The sequence below is a fragment of the Sorex fumeus genome, unplaced genomic scaffold (assembly GCF_029834395.1).
Source record: "Sorex fumeus unplaced genomic scaffold, SorFum_2.1 ptg000047l, whole genome shotgun sequence".
NCBI classification, from domain to species: Eukaryota; Metazoa; Chordata; class Mammalia; order Eulipotyphla; family Soricidae; genus Sorex; species Sorex fumeus.
In genome coordinates, this window is record NW_026606104.1 from 9642224 (window position 1) to 9660271 (window position 18048).

An 18048-nucleotide genomic window follows, 5' to 3' on the forward strand; every position below is an offset into this window, starting at 1 on the left:
TAACTGGCCTGAAATAACTCAATTTACTCCTAGATTTAGAGATAACTATGATGATTACCAGCGGGAAAGACAGAATTGGTAGGAGAAATGGGCATAGGGATCTTTTTGTTGATGGGATTAAACTGGAACTTTGGTGTGAATGTGCTGAATCCTATACACAAATAAAAGTGTTAAACTATACTCCTTAAATGCTGTAATACTGCAAGCTAATGATAAATCAGTTTATAAGAAGACAAAGTAACCTTACTTGCAGGAAAAAATTTTCACATGCAATTAGAGGTTGGTACAGGTATTTTTTTCCGAATTAATTTATTTATTAACCCTATCAGCATATCTTCATTTGCATAAGATATTAATCTGTTTTTCTTTAATTTTAAATGACATGGTTAATAAAAATTTTTATATACCCTTCTATTTATTTTTCTATTTTAGTTTAACTTTAATTAAAAGTGCTTGCCTCATTTGGTTATGGGCTTCTGCTAATAATATGGGCTTTCTGCTAAAATTTCCACTAAAGATATATTCTCATCAAATCCTAGCTTTATTTTTTAGTCACCCAATATTTCACTACCTATCTTTTAATTTAACAAAAGATTGTTAAACTTTTATTAGGATTATAAATTGCTTTCTCTCCATTGTTCAGAGACTTTTTTCCAGGAAATAAAGTGCTGCAAGTGTTAATTTATATGGAATAATTTTTTAGTATTAACAAACCCCAAAATAAACTATCAAATCATACCAATTAGGAACATTCTACTTTTAGATGGTGGCGTAAATATGTATAAGATAGTAACATTTCTTGACTAATTTTGTAAAAGAGTTTAAAAATCTTTTGTTTTCATCATTATGATAAAAAAAACCCATAATCACAAAGTTTATGAGATAACTTGCGGTATTCTGATATTGTTCTGATTTATATTTTGTTACATTAGCATAATCACAATTATCTTCAGTCATTAGAGAATAGCTAAGTCTTACTTTTAAAGATTTATTATAAAGCTAAATAAAAGGTTTTGGTATCCTTGGAGATCTGCCTTAAGGCTTTTAGGAAGGGTCCTAAATTTGATTATACTTTCTTGCTCATTATTTTTCAATATCCTCCCTTACTCTTTGAATAAAATCAGGTTCTTACCAGTGCCCATAAAGATCTTCTTAGGTCTCCCCTTATGTTTTTCTTTTTTTTCCTCCAGCCTGACCCAAACTGTCTCTTCCCTTCTCTTTTTCAGACTTCATCATGTCATTCCCTCCCCCCACCCACCCCCCTTTTTTACACAGTCTCCAAATGGGTTCCTGTGTGGTGCTTCAAATATATCAGCCTTGTTTATACATCAGGCTCTTGCAGTCTCCTGTTTCTTATTGTAAAGCTTGCATATATTAACTGCATTTTTATTTCATTCAGATCTTTGTTCAGGTATCAGTTCCTCTGAGAGGACAATCTGGACTATCTTATTTAAACCTACTTTATAGAGAGGAAGTTAGAATGATTTCATTATTATTTTCCTTGTTCTTGGAAACAGTGGTACTTTATGTTAAAAATCAGGTTAACTATTCTTCCTTTACATCAGAAATTATATAGTTTTATAGAAATACACTATACTTTAAAATATCTACTCCATAGTTCCTTTGTCAGGATTATTTTCCTACCCAGTATCTTTCGATTCCATAAACTGTATTATTTATTGATTGCTTTCATTATAATATAAGTTCTTTAGAAAATAATGTCGTCTTGCTCATTACTATAAATCTAAAGCTTAGAGTAGTGCTCGTCCTATAAGAAATCTTTCTTGAATCATTAACTTACTAAATGTCTACTGAATAGTGGGAGGTTAAGAAAGTTGCAGTGAATTAAAAAGTCCTACCTAAACATTAAAACTATCAGCTTTCTTTGCAGTGATACTCCCACTAAAATATTTTCGTCAAAACCATGCCTTCTAAATGCTGTGAATGGCTATGTAGGATTAAATAGGCTGAAATATTCCCACTTTTTTGTTCCGAATTCCCTTCAATTTCTTAGGCTTTACAGCATGAAACAGAGATAATGCTGAAAGTAGTTGACTGCTAAAATCGCTGGAGTGAACTCACATTCCGATTTAGAGGATCCTCCCAGGTAGCAATGGTGTATGAAGAAATGTGGAAGGAAATGCCAAAAGCATTAGCTGAAATAGTTCTAAAAGGTTGACTCAAGGAAGTGGCAAACTCTGAGGAAGGGAAAAGATGTGTTTTGGGAACAATCTTTATAAAAGAATTGGCCTCTATAATTTGTATGTGTGCCTATTTATATATGTGTATAAATACGTACACATGTATCTGATAAAAGTTTAAGAGGGAAAAAAGCAAAATAAACAGAACTCACAGCCAGAACTCACAGCCGTATTGGAACACAGGAGTGTTCCAATATTGTTCCGTATTGGAACGCCAGGAGTAATTCCTGAGTGCATGAGCCAGGAGTAACACCTTTACATCACCGGGTGTGACCCAAAAAAAGCAAAAAAAAAAAGAATTGAGTTAGTAATTACTGTGTTGTTTTAATAATTTGAAATATATATAATTTTAAAGTTATGTTATTTTATCACTTTTTTTATGTTATTTTAACAATTTGTACATTGTTAATATTAGAATTTTTTAGCATTATTAGTTTACAAATAAATGACTTTTTCTTACCACTTAAGTAGGTTCTGTTCTTCTCAGTTACACAAATATACAACTTGAGCATATTTGACAATAAATTACATTTTGTGATGATTCCTCTTTTTTACTAAAATAGAAATGATTTTTTATAATTGGACAGAATTATGTTTGAAGAATTTGAACGATTTATCATCTCTTGACTTGATAAAGATGGATGAAGATGTTAATTTCAAACCAACTGGTAATGTTTTTCATCATTGTTACTAAATTTAACAATTTACTTAAGATTAAATTGAAAGTTGTTCTAAAATTTAAATGAGATTAAAATTGTTATCTTAGTGCTTACCAGGGTATCATAAGTATGATAAATTTATTGATGAATCCACTTATAAAATTATAGAACTTTTTTTCCATAATTTTATTTTTTTAATTTATTTACTGAATCACTGTGGGAAAAGTTACTAAGCTTTCAGGTTTAAGTCTCAGTCATACAATGATCAAACACCTCTCCTTCACCAATATTCAATTTTCACCACCAAGAACCCCAATATACCCCCCTCCCACTCCTCCCAATGCCTGTGAGGCAGATGATTTCCACTTAACTCTTCTCTACATTGATTACATTCATTGTTTTGACAAAAGATGCACCATTATTGTTTAGAATTTCCCCCCAACAATCAGAATTGCTGAAAAGGCATTGTAAAATACTTTGTTTTCTATACTGGTCAGGAGAATCATATAATCTCGCGTGGCAACAATAGCAGCCTCGCAATTTTGGATTTCTGCAAAGAGCCAGATAATTACGAGATTGTTTTCTGTGTGTCTGGTGTTATGGCTGTGCTGGAGAGCCGCTTGTAGGGGGCAACTCGTGACCTCAGCAGAGTGTGAAGGACGAGCTAGTACCACCCTTCTTCCCATGAGACTGCAGTTGCTCCATCACCGCAGGTTCATACCTAGCTTTCCTATAAACTCTGAGGCCGTGGTCACCCTGCTGCTGGGGGGGAGGGGAAGGTGGAAGGGAGCAACACCCTTTCCCTCCCGGGGAGGCATGGCACCATAGTTTAACGCATAGTCCATTCACTTTTCTGCTGCAAGCTGCGGAGCTCTGGATTAAGTCCTTTTGCCTCTGGAGCCATGGCCGTGTCAGAGAGCCGCTTGTGGGGAAACTCGTGACCTTGGTAGGGCGTGAAGGACGAGCCAGTACTACCCCCGTTCCCATGAGACTGCAGTTGCCCCGTCACCACTGGCTCATACTTGGCTTTCCAATAAGCTCTGAGATGGCGGCCACCTTGTATGCGGTCCAGATGCATTTCTGCCAAAAGCCGCTGGGTTTCGAGATTTGTTTCTGAGTCTCTGGGATCATGGCCATTGATCTGCTTGATCAGGAGCCAGATAGGCCATTTGCAGGCAGCGACTCAGGGTCTAGCTGGGATAGGGAGGAAAGGGTCAGTTCCACCCTTATCTGGTGAGGCCCCACGTGTCTCGTTACTGCAGGCCCAACCCTGACTGTCCTGTGGCCTCTGGAGGATGGTGGTCACAGGGCCGCTAAGGGGAACAGGCCAAGGCATGAAACCTATTCCCACCTGGAGTGGCCCAGCGCCGGTAACCTACTGCAGGAACAGGATGCATTTCTACCAAAAGCCTTTGGGTTCCGAGATTCGTTTCTGAGTCTCTGGGATCATGGCCATTAAGCAGTTTGATCAGGAACCAGAGAGGCCATGCCTCCAATTATATAGTTGAGCTGGAGGTGGTTTGTGGGTGTGTCTCCCACGTACCTAACTTTTGGCCGTTTACTTTCTTGGTAAACTTTGCCCCAAGTTTTTGGGATCTGGCCAAAGGCATAGCAGCAATTTTGGGGTATCTGAAAGTCTGATGGTGCCATCAGGCTGCTGATGCAATCGCCTCACAGGTACAGATTGACCTGCTGGTGGCACCATACCCCCTTAGAACTTTTTTTTTACAGGCACAGAATTTGTCTTCATTTTGATGATTTAATAGACGATTGAAGTGTTCAAATTTGGGAGTTGCGGAACAACATGGAGGGCGGGATCCACAGATCCCGAAGAAAAAGAAAAAAAAAAACAGGTTCCAAAAAGAGCCGAGATCATCGGGAAGCCCCAGATGGGGTAGGTACCGCATCCCACCTCCCCCAGATGGAACCCCGGTGACCAGAAGCCTCTACAACCACAGCTCGAGTATGCGGGAACTTGGACTTTTCCTCAAATGTGCCGGGACTGCAACTCCCAGGTAACCTCAGATTCCGGAAGTCACGCCCACAGCCCGCCCCCCAGCGCCATATTTACAGCATTCAGCTGAAGAGAAGAACAACATGGAGGGCGGGATCCACAGATCCCGAAGAAAAAGAAAAAAAAAAAAACAGGTTCCAAAAAGAGCCGACATCATCGGGAAGCCCCAGATGGGGTAGGTACCGCATCCCGCCTCCCCCAGATGGAACCCTGGTGACCAGAAGCCTCTACAACCACAGCTCGAGTATGCGGGAACTAGGACTTTTCATCAAAACCGCGCGGCCGCTCACGCGGCCGCGCGACATCTCTCTATATGCAAAGTGATCCATGGGAAGTAAATGACCCAACGTTTCTCTCTGAAAATCATAGTTAAGTTTGGAGCACGGCCACGGCCCCAGAAGCACAAGGACTTAATGCATAACCCAGCAGCTTGGAGCAGAAAAGTGAACGGGCTATGCGTTAATCCAGGCCATCATGACTGTCCGGAGGGGAAAGGGTGTTGCCCCATTCGCCCTCTCCTCTCTGGAAAGAAAGATGGCGGCCACATGGGAGCCTTGTGGACAGCAGGTATGAGCCGAGGGTGTGGGGGCGACTAAAACCTCATGGGAAAGGGGGCGTTCTGGTCCATCCTTCACGCCCTAACGAGGTCACCAGTTGCCCCCCGCGAGCGGCTCTCCAGCACGGCCACAGCCCCAGAAGCACAAGGACTTAATGCAGAACCCGGCAGCTTGGAGCAGAAAAGTGAATGGACTATGCGTTAATCCAGGCCATCAGGTCTGTCCGGAGGGGAAAGGGTGTTGCCCCATTCGCCCTCTCTTCTCTGGAAAGAAGGATGGCGGCCGCATGGGAGCCTTGTGGACAGCAGGTATGAGCCGGGGGACTGGGGGCGACTAAAACCTCATGGGAAGGGGGGCGTTCCGGTCCGTCCTTCACGCCCTACCGAGGTCACCAGTTGCCCCCCGCGAGCGGCTCTCCAGCACGGCCATGGCCCCAGAAGCACAAGGACTTAATGCAGAACCCGACAGCTTGGAGCAGAAAAGTGAACAGACTATGCGTTAATCCAGGCCATCAGGTCTGTCCGGAGGGGAAAGGGTGTTGCCCCAGTCACCTTCTCCTCTCTGGAAAGAAAGATGGCGGCCGCATGGGAGCCTTGTGGACAGCAGGTATGAGCCGGGGGACTGGGGGCGACTAAAACCTCATGGGAAGGGGGGCGTTCCAGTCCGTCCTTCACGCCCTACCGAGGTCACCAGTTGCCCCCCACGAGCGGCTCTCCAGCACGGCCACAGCCCCAGAAGCACAAGGACTTAATGCAGAACCCAGCAGCTTGGAGCAGAAAAGTGAAAGGACTATGCGTTAATCCAGGCCATCATGTCTGCCCGGAGGGGAAAGGGTGTTGGTCCCTTCCGCCCTCCTCCCTCTGGTAAGAAAGATGGCGGCCACATGGGAGCCTTTGGACAGCAGGTATGAGCCGGGGATGTGGGGGCGACTAAAACCTCATGGGAAGGGGGGCGTTCCGGTCCGTCCTTCACGCCCTACCGAGGTCACCAGTTGCCCCCCGCGGGCGGCTCTCCAGCACGGCCACGGCCCCAGAAGCACAAGGACTTAATGCAGAACCCAGCAGCTTGGAGCAGAAAAGTGAGTGGACTATGCATTAATCCAGGCCATCAGGTCTGTCCGGAGGGGAAAGGGTGTTGCCCCAGTCGCCTTCTCCTCTCTGGAAAGAAAGATGGCGGCCGCATGGGAGCCTTGTGGACAGCAGGTATGAGCCGGGGATGTGGGGGCGACTAAAACCTCATGGGAAGGGGGGCGTTCCGGTCCGTCCTTCACGCCCTACCGAGGTCACCAGTTGCCCCCCGCGGGCGGCTCTCCAGCACGGCCACGGCCCCAGAAGCACAAGGACTTAATGCAGAACCCAGCAGCTTGGAGCAGAAAAGTGAGTGGACTATGCGTTAATCCAAGCCATCAGGTCTGTCCGGAGGGGAAAGGGTGTTGCCCCAGTCGCCTTCTCCTCTCTGGAAAGAAAGATGTCGGCCGCATGGGAGCCTTGTGGACAGCAGGTATGAGCCGGGGGACTGGGGGCGACTAAAACCTCATGGGAAGGGGGGCGTTTTGGTCCGCCCTTCACGCCCTACCGACGCCACCAGTTGCCCCCCACTAGCGGCTCTCCAGCACGGCCACGACTCCAGAGCACAGAAACCAATTTCTTAACTATCTGACTTTTAGTAGAAATACTTCCAGGGTCAATAAGGAAAATAGCAGAAATCCAAAACCAACATATAATTCTTGAACCCAGCTGTAGAAAGCAAATCACTTCACAATGCTTTGTCAGCATGTTTGATTCGGGGGGGGGGGGGGGGTAAACTCTAAATAATAGTGGTGAATCTTTTATTGAAACAATGAATCTAATCAAAGCAGATAGAGTGTTAACTAGAATTCATCTGCCCCACAGGGACTGGGAGGGGTGGGGGGTGGGGTTTTATTGGGGCTCTTCATGGTAAAAAATAAGTTTTGGTAAAGGGAAATGTGCTTGATATTTGCATGACTGAGACCTAAACCTGAAAGCTTTGTAACCTTTCCCATGGTGATTCAATAAATAAATAAATTTTTAAAAAAAAAATAACAAATTTGGGAGTTGCTTCAAACATGTTATAACATTTGAAAATCCCCTTTTCCTAGCTCTTTTTGTTTGTTTATTTGTTTTTAGGTCACACTTAATAGAACTCAAGGGCCTATTCCAGCTTGTTGTCTAGGTCTACTCTTGGCAGTGTTCAGGGGACCATATGCAGTGCTGGCTTTTGAACCCCACCCAGCCTGTTGCCATTGAGCTATCTCTCCAGGTCTCCTTTTACCAGTTGGAGACAATGGTGGAAGGGAGGTCGCATTGGTGGTGGAACTGGTGATGGAACACTATTGCCCCCCAAAGACTGTATTATGAAAACCTTTGTAAACCACAGTGTTTTACATTGTGTTTTACACAGTGGTTTTACACAGTGCAACTGGTGCTGTAGGGGTAGAACTGGAACTTTTTACAAAGCTTTTCATAATACAGTTTTTTGGGGCAACAGTTTTCCAGCACCAGTTCCATCACCATTGTCTCCAGTTTCACAAGCCCTCCAGCCCCAACTCTGCTCCCTTGGCAAGCACAAAATGATTTGTTTTGTATATTTCCTCTTACAACAAAATGGTAGTGGAATTATCAAAAAGTAGTTTGGTAAAAGAAAATGTGTGGAAATTGTTATATCTCACAATGGTTTTATTAAGGTCCTTGAGTTTACTGATTTGTTTGTTACTAGTTGAGCCCCTTGTATTATTGTTTTTACTTATTGAACAATTTTTAATAAAAGAGTGCTTTTCTGCATGGTTCCTTAACTCCTGTCTCTTTTGCTGTCTGTCTTCCCCCTTCCTATTTAGACTATAATAGGAAAGGAAGAAAGCTTTGTAGTTTTTAGTACTCATGACTAGAAATTTATTGGGAAGGGAAACATTGACTTATTAGATATATATATATATGTCTTTTAAGAGACTACCTTATTAAAATAATTTTTATTTTATTGGATCACCATGAGGTATAGTTACAAAATTAAAATAATTTTAAGAAAACTATTGTAGTCTCTTCATTGCAATAATCTCTTCACATGTATCTCCTGAGTTTGCTTCTCTGATTCAGTCCTATTAGCAGCAGTCAAAGAGAATTAGCTGGGGCAGGGCTGGAGTGATAGCACAGCAGTTAGGGCGTGCACGTGGCAGGCTCAGGTTGGATTCCCAGCATCCCATATGGTCCCCTGAGCACCGCCAGGAGTAATTCCTGAATGCAGAGCCAGGAGTAACTCCTCTGCATCACCGGTTGTGACCCAAAAAAGCAAAAGAAAAAATTTTTTAAAAAAGAGATTTATGTCTGTGCAATGAAAAATATTTACTCTTGTACCATTTTCCTTTATATCTCATGTAATAACTGTTCTCCAGAGAAATAAAGAATAATATGTGTTTGCACATATGTACTATATGATATATACAATGCATGCATATATGTAAAATATACATATCTAATATGTTTGTGTATATAAATACACATATAAAGGTACATTTAGATGATAAGGGAATATTTGTAAACTGATGGAAAAGCAAGTATTTTCACTGATGGAGTAAATTTTTATTTTTCCATATTTTTCCACAGAGGCAGGAAGGTTGATGGCTTGGTATTATATTACATTTGAAACTGTAAAGAGATTTTGTGCTATCAGTGGAAATGAAAGTCTATCCGATCTGGTAAGTTAATTTTTACTAGAAAGTAAATACATTATGACTTAGTTTAAAATAAAATTGAAGAAACAGTTTGTTAATATAGCACTGTATCACTATCCTCCCGTTGTTCATTGATTTGATCCAGCGAGTACCAGTAACATCTCCATTGTGAGACCTGTTACTGTTTTTTGGCATATCGAATACGCCACGGGGAGCTTGCCAGGCTTTGCCGGGCGGGCGGGAGCTTGCCAGGCTCTTGAGAGGGATGGAGGAATTGACCCGGGTCATGTGCAAGGCACTCTACCCACTATGCTATTGCTCCACCCCCTGTTGGTGAGTATGGTGTTAAAATTGTATATGTATGAAACTACATTAACAGTATTTTAATCATAGTACCTCAATAAAGATTAAAAATAAAACAAAAGAGATGCCTGAAAAAAATCTAAGATTGAAGATAAACATCTTACATTGCTTAATAGTGATAAAAATGGCAAAGTTCACATATTTCTTAATCTTACACCAGTTCTTCATCAACTAAGAATTTTTAAAAAATAATTTATGATAAATTTTGAAAGTTAAAAGAATAAAAAACAATAATGAATATAATGAAATGAATAAATAAATTTTGAAAGTTAAAATAATAAAAAACAATAATGAACATAATGAAATGAATAAATACCAAAATTTTTTAGGTCACAATGATATCCAGTTGTAAGGAATTTCTAGATGTAAAATTAAGAATAAATGAAAAGAAAATGCTGAATACTTTGAACAAAGATCCAAATAGGATAACTATCAGGTACCAAAACTAAACATTTTAAGTAATTTTCAAAGCTTTAATTTAATTTAAATAATAATAAAGTTTTGCCTTGTGTTTTTATTCTAGATATCCAATGGAAGGAAGAATTAAAACAAGAGAAATGAAAGTAAATTGGTAAAGATAACTTAAATATCTCAAAGTACTGACTACTTATTCATAGTTCATATTTACAAAATTTTATTAAAATTTTAAGCATTTTAAATTTCTGTATTATGAAATTGGATATATTTATGTTAAAAGATTCAGAATGTAAGTGTGAAATTAATTTCCAAGAACTTTTAGACTTTAGTTAAAATTGATTTCTTTGTAATTTTTAAAAAATATTTATTGAGAATGTTTTCTGTTGAAGCAAAGTGATTGAGAGAAGACATGCTCACCATCGGGAATTTTCAAGTTAGCTTGAACAGGAACCGTGCAAATAAAAATAATGGGCAATGAAGTGACATCTGCACTTGTTTGTTCATTGCAGCACTCTTTACAGTAGCCAGAAACTGGAAGAGACCTGAGTGCCCAAGAACAGATGACTGGTTAAAGAAACTTTGGTACATCTACACAATGGAGTACTATGTAGCTCTTAGAAAAGATGAAGTCATGAAATTTACATACAAGTGGTACAATATGGAAAGTATCATGCTAAGCGAAATGAGTCAGAAAGAGAGGCATAGACATAGAAAGATTGCATTCATCTGGGGGATATAAAATAACAAAATATGAGATTAATACCCAAGAATAGCTGAGATCAACACCAGGAGGATTACTCCATAGCTTAGAGGCCAGCCGGGTATTCTAGGGGAAGGGACAGTTCAGATAGAAAAGGGAACACCAAATGGAGGGTGCTTGGAGGATCCTCCCAGGAGGGGAGATGCAGGTTGAAAGTAGACTGGACTGAACATGTTTGCCACTCAATGCCTCTTTTGCTGATCACAACACCCAAAAGGAGAGAGAGAACAAAAGGGAATGCCCTGCCACAGTGGCAGGGGGGGTGGGGGGGATGGGGGGATGGGGGGGAGGGATATTATCCTGGTGGTGGAAAATGGGCACTGGTGGAGGGATGGGTATTTGATCATGGTATGACCGAGATCTAAGCACAAAAATTTGTAAATCTACAACTGTACCTCATGGTGTTTCACTAATAATAATAAAAAAAAAAAGAAAATTGCAAAAAAAAAATGGGCAATATGAGAACATTTCAATAATTGCATATTGAATAATAGTGACATTCTAGATAAGATAGGCAGTAAAAGCAAAAACGTGAGTGAAGGGATGCATATATGACAGTAATGTGAATATCTTTCCGGACTGGGAAATTTGTAAAGAAAATTAGTCACTGAAAGAGTAAAGTAAGGTTGTACAGCAATTGGTAGTGATTTTTAACCCAGTTTTCCACCATAAATGCGATATTCTTTTCCTCTATATCAAATGCTTAGTTATCTGAGTACTTATTTCTTAGTGCTTAATTTTTTAATTTAATTTAGATCATTTGATCGTTTTAGTAAAATTACTTCCCCTCCTCTTCCCACACTGTGCTGGGGATTTAATTCATGGCCTCCAACATGCAAAGCATATGCTATAGCATGAGTCACATCACTAACCTGAAAATGATTTTTGTGTTGTAGCTCAATCAAACCAGTTAGGCAAATAATTTCTTTTCCTCTTTATGTAGAGTTCATTCTTTCTTTGGAATACTCCTGGACATACCATTGAATTTTTTTTCCCAAATACCTTGAAGTGAGGGAATAACTCATCAGGCAAATCTAAAACTGGAGAAACAGAAGTTAATGTTTATTTTTATGATTGCATTTCTAAAAATTCATATATCCTTAGAGATCACAGTGAAGTTAAAGATAATGTAGCCCAATTACTTTTTAGAATTTTTTTATTAATCACTGTGAGATAGACCCTTACAAAGCTGTTCATGATTAGGTTTCAGTCATATAGTTCTAACACCCACCCCTCTACCTGTGTAAAGCCCAATTATTTTATTATGCAAATGAAATTATGCCCAAATAATTTGTTACTTGTCCAGAGCCATATTCCTATATCGTAATACCAAAACTGAATCTCAGTCAATTTATTTTCCAATGCTGAATTCAGATAAGACAAGAAATTTCTTCCAAAACATTCTTTTGGGTAACTGTTACTTGAATTCTTAGTTCTTCCATTAGCATTGCCTTAAACTGGATCCTAATTTTTTTATAAGGGCTGTCAAATATAAAATTGATAGCTTCATAATTTTTATACACATTAAAATTTAATTTCTCATTGTCAGCCACCATTGTACATTCAGTCAAGTATGGTCAAGCCATGAAAGTGTATATGCTTATTTTTATTAACCTAAAATGTATATACTTGTAATAGATGATAATAACTAATAATTATAACTTTCATATCCCTCTCATATCCCTGTTAACATTTATAAATTTCACATCTGTTCCCCCTCGAGCAAATCGATGAACAACGGGAGGTCAGTGACAGTGATAGTTTCTTCAAGTGGATCTTGATCTTCTTAGTTTTACTTTTTTTATATACTTCAATATCTGTTCTTTGATTTAAGATTTTTTTTAAAAATAATTAATTGAGGCCAAAAGGTGCCTCACAAGCAGTAGGCCTCTCACCACTTCCCAGTATGACTATAACAGCAATTCATTGCTAAGGCTCAAGGTTGTGCTGCTGTGATGGCCCTTCAGTGCCAGGGATTACCTGGGTTCACCCCATTTATGCTCAGGAGCTTCTCGGTAGGTAGGTTCTTGGTAGGAGGGAATGACCTTCAGGGCTGCACTCAGTGATTTCGGAAGACTGTGTGGTGCCAGGGATTGAACCTGATCATCCATGTTAAGACATGGCCTTAAACCTTGTGCTATCTCTCCAGCCTTTAAGAGTTGTTTTTTTGTTTGTTTTAAAGACTTATTTCCAGAACTTTCCTCTCTAGCTGTAGAGAGGAAAGAAAGCTCTGCTTTCTTTAACTGATATTTTTCAGTGAATTCATATCATGTATTTCCGAGTGTGTGATTTTTTTATTTTTTATTCCTTTTTTATATAAGTAAGGCACAGACTAATTTTGAGTCCAAAAAATTGCACTTATTTTAATTGTTGGTATGTGTAATAAGTACTGTTCTGTTTTGTTTTGTTTTGTTTTGTTTTGGAAGGGAGTACATCCAGCAATGCTCAGGACTTACTCCTGGCAGTGCTTGGGGGAACCTTATGTTTGAAAAGGATTGAACTTGGGGTGGCTGCAAGGAAGGCAAGTGCTCTAACCACTGTACCCTACCAGTACTGTTTTGAGTTAACATGACTATTTACTCTTTGTTTTCCTATTATTTTTTCTTTTGCCTTTTTTGACTCTTTTTCAAATATTTATTATTTTTATTTCTGTCTCTTCCCTTAAAATTTTATTTTGCTTATGTAAATTTATACTTTTCTATTAATGACTGTCGTAAATGAACATTAAACAGTTTTTCCATCTAAGATAAAAACTATCGGGGCTGGAGCAATAGCACAGCGGGTAGGGCATTTGCCTTGCACGCGGACAACCCGGGTTCTATTCCCAGCATCCCATATGGTCCCCTGAGCACCGCCAGGGGTAATTCCTGAGCACAGAGCCAGGAGGAACCCCTTGCATTGCAGGGTGTGACCCAAAAAGCAAAAATAAATAAATAAATAAATAAGATTAAAACTATTATATTTTTACTTTTGTCCTTTTTTTAAACACTCCTTGAGATAATTTGGAGTTTCAATTCTAGATTGTTAATTTTAAAATATTTTCTGTGCATTCAAAATTACAGATTTATAAACTTTTCATTGCTTACTTCATGAGTCTTTGCGAGCTCGGACGTTAGCTTGCAGTTGCCTGAGGCATGCGCCAAACCACGTTGGCAAATAAGCTCAAGAGTTTTCGAAGACAGGCGTTTTTTTGTGGCTATCTCTCTCTTGGCGTTCCTCGCACAATCATGGAGGTGCTGAACCAGTCTATTGTATTCCTCATCAATGTTGTCAACAATGGCATCTTCCCATGTTGTAGCAATAGTGCCAAAGAGCTCCCATTTGGTGGTCGTTCTGGGAGTTCTCTTCTTAAACTTTGCAGCCCTTTCTCCCCGTTCTGTGAAGTAGAATTTTGCACGAAGGAGACGGTGGTCCGATCCTGTTTGGAATTTTGGGACAACAGCAACATCGGTCAGGCAAAACCGTCAATTGAATATGATATGGTCTTTGTGGAATCGTCCACCGGGAGACTCCCATGTCCAACGTTTAGATTCAGCCTTCTGGAACTGTGAGTTACCATGGATGGTCTTGGTCGACATGATGAACTCAGACAGTCTCTCACCCTGTTCCTTCCATTCTAGGCCATGGGTCCCGATGTGAAGTTCTTCAGCTGATCTTCTCGGTCCTATCTTGGCATTAAAATCACCCACAATGATCTTGTAGAAGGTGTGGTCTTCTTTATAGAACTTCTCCAGCTCCATGTAGAACTTCTCGATTTCTCTTTCATCATAATGAGATGTTGGTGCGTAGACAACAAAGATAGAAACTGCCGGCAGTGAGCCACATCTATTCAAATATAAACGTCTGATTTGGGTTGTTAGGCATTCGAATGAATCAATGCTCATGGCTAAATTTGTGTTGACAAGGACACCGACGCCTCCGACACCTCTTTTATCACTTGTTCCGAGGAACAATTCTTCTCCAGTGTCGAAAACGGCATGATGAGATTGATGCCTTCTTGTCTCGGTCAGACCAATGATGTCGTACTTGATCTTTCGCGCTTGTACCATCAGGTCCTCGATGGATGCATCTGATGCTAGCATACGTGCATTGAAAGTACAGACAATCATTTTTGTCTTCCTTCGTGGTGACAGCCTAGTTCGGCCTTGAGATTTTATCGGCCTCTCCTTTCTCATCCTTCTCAGTTCTGCCATGTTGGTGAAGCCTTCAGGGTCAGGTGAATGAGACCCATTGTAATTACTGGTTTTGGCATATCGAATACACAATGGATAGCTTGCCCAGCTCTGCCGTGTGGGCGGAATACTCTCGGTAGCTTGCCAGTATTTCCAAGAGGGATAGAGGCTTTTGGGGCGACCTCTAATCGCCCTCGTAGGTGTTACCATATTTGAACCCTATCAAATATGGTATGGCAATTCCGGCAATTCCAGAAGATGGGTATTTAGTGTCTTATGATGTGTCGCGCGGCTGAGAAGCAAAGCGGCCGCGCAGGTCCGGAAAGCATCCTGGAGTGTGGCGGCGGCTGGGTAGTGGAGGTAGTGTCAGTAGTGGAGGTCTACCATTGGGGTATTTATCTGGTCCCGGTAGGGGTAGGGTGGGTCTTCTGTGCGCAATCCGATCCCTGGGTCTCTGGTGGTTGGTGGAAGCAGACAGGGCAGGGTAGGGTGGGGCTCCTGATTATAATCCCTTTGTCACCTGTGGTTGGTTGGAGCAAGCAGAGAATCTCTGTCGCTGGGTCCGTTGAGCCTGGAGTCCAAGGTCTCAGAGAGTTCCGTTTATCTTGTTCTGTGGGAGATGCGATCAAGGAAGACCTCAAAGAGAGAAGAGCAGAAGTGCTGGTAGATGCGGCAGAAGCCAGGAAAAGTATTCGTAACGCCCGCCTGTCCTTTGCCAACTATAAGACCAAGATGACTGCCCTCCGATGTCCTGATGGATCTATCACATCCTCCAGAACGGCAATGGAGAAGATTATCCATGACTTCTACTCAAATCTCTTCAAAAGCCATGTCCACTTGCCGACATACCAAATTCCACAGGATGGATATGTTGTTCCCAATGTTCTCCCTTCCGAAATCTGACACGCCTTTTCCTCAGTAAAGAAACGAGCAGCACCCGGCCTAGACAAGGTCAGACCTGAACACCTGAAGAACCTGCCGTCAGTACTCATCAATACGCTGGCTCGGCTCTTCACATGCTACCTGTCTGAATGCAAGGTTCTGTCCCAGTGGAAAGCCAGCAGGACTGTGCTGCTGTTCAAGAAGGGAGACATCCATGACTTTGGTAACTATCGCCCAATCTGCCTGTTGTCTGTCATCTACAAGTTGTTCACTCGAGTCATCCTAAATAGGATTGGCAAAACACTAGATGAAGGACAACCATGCGAGCAAGCCAGGTTCCGCAAAGGATTCAGCACCATCGACCATATCCACACGATAACCAGGCTCATTGAGGTTTCTTGGGAGTTCAAGATGCCGCTCTGTCTAACGTTCATTGATTTAAAGAAGGCCTTTGATTCTGTTGAGTCGGAAGCGGTCATTGAAGCCCTAGCCAATCAGGGCATTCAAACTCAATACATCAAGATCCTCCGTGAGCTATATTGCAGATTCACTACCAGGATCTCACCATTCTACAAAGAAGTGATCGTTGATGTCAAGAGAGGGGTTCGGCAGGGTGATACCATTTCACCAAAACTCTTCAGTGCCACCCTCAAGAACATCATGCGACGACTGGAATGGGAAGGAATGGGAGTGAAGATAGATGGTCGGCAACTACACCACCTCCACTTTGCTGATGACATTGTTTTAATAACACCAAACATCAGCCAAGCAGCACAAATGCTGGCCGACTTCGACCATGAGTGTGGAAAGGTCGGACTACAGCTGAATCTTATGAAGACAATGTTTATGAGAAACAGCCTCGTTCCTGACGCCCCATTCGCTCTCAATGGAACGACCATCTCCGAATGCAACAGCTATGTGTACCTAGGTCGAGAAGTCAACATGACAAATGACCTGGCACCCGAGCTACGCAGGAGGAAGAGAGCAGCTTGGAATGCCTTCAAGAGCGTCGAAGAAATAGCTAAGAGGACGTAGAACCTCCGGCTCCGGGCACATCTCTTTGATTCCACTGTTCTTCCTGCATTAACATATGCCTCAGAGACCAGGGCCCTACGCAAACAGGATGAGAACACTATTCGGGTCTCCCAAAGAGGAATTGAAAGAGCTATGCTTGGAATATCACGTTTCACTCAAATGAGAGAAAGAATCTGGAGTTCCAACCTCCGTCGACGATCAAGACTCAGGGATGCTGTCTCGTTTGCCAAGGTGTCAAAAATCAGATGGGCTGGTCACGTAATGAGATTTCAAGATGACCGCTGGACTAGAGCTGTTACAGACTGGATTCCACGGGATGTCAAAAGACCGCGTGGCCGGCCACCTACCAGATGGTCAGACTTCTTCATCAAGATCATGAATGATCGGTTTGAGGCTCTTAATGTTCCTAGAGTGAACAGATGCCATTGTGCCACACTAGCACACCACAGGGACAAATGGAGACTTTACTGGCGCCTGCTCGAGCAAATCGACGATTAACGGGAAGTTAAGTGATTAAGTGACTTCATGAGTCTTTAAATCTGTCATCTTTGCAGCAAAGAAATGTATTTGACTAAAAGTTGGCTAAGTCATTCACCAGAACTTTGTTTGATACTGTTCTTTACATTTTTAGTAATCTGCTTTTTCTTTTTTTTTTTTTTCAGTCTTTTGCTAATAATCACCTGTATGTGGGGGGTCAAGGGAGGACATAACAGAAGTGCTCAGGGTTTAATCCTGGCTCTGTGATCAGTAGTCATTCTTTTTTTTTCTTCTCTTTTTGGGTCACACCCAGCGATGCTCAGGGGTTATTTCTGGCTCTACACTTAGAAATTACTCCTGGCAGTGCTTGGGGGACTATATGGGATGCTGGGGATCGAACCCAGGTTGGCTGTGTGCAAGGCAAACGCCCTACCCGCTATGCTATTGCTCTGGCCCCTCAGTGGTCATTCTTGATGGTACTCTGGAATCCATATGTGGTACTAGGAACCAAACCTGAGTCAGTCACATACAGGGCAGGCACCTTATCTACTGTATTTTCTTTCTGGCCCTAATGCTCTTTTTCTTCTTCCTTGGAATTTAAAATTATTTTTCTGTTTCTGTGTTAAGAGATTTTATAGTGAAGATGTGGGGAATGTATTTTGTACCTCAATCTGGGGAATATATTAATATGAAGACTTGTACCTTTCTCAATTCTGGAAATTTTCTTCTACAAATCCACTTTAATGATTTAAATTAATTATTTAAATTATTCTCTCAATTTACACTATGTAAAACTCTTACTAGAAGAACACTGGAACTTCACATT

General features: G+C 41.3%; 1 protein-coding gene across 1 annotated transcript in view; it reads left to right on the forward strand.

Annotated features, from left to right (window-relative positions):
* HFM1 (helicase for meiosis 1) overlaps nt 1-18048 on the forward strand; it is a 118313-nt gene that overhangs the window by 46545 nt on the left and 53720 nt on the right. Inside the window, 4 exon segments of the mRNA XM_056123527.1 lie at nt 2789-2869; nt 9049-9140; nt 9809-9915; nt 10003-10050. Coding sequence (XP_055979502.1) covers nt 2789-2869; nt 9049-9140; nt 9809-9915; nt 10003-10050 — 328 coding nt within the window.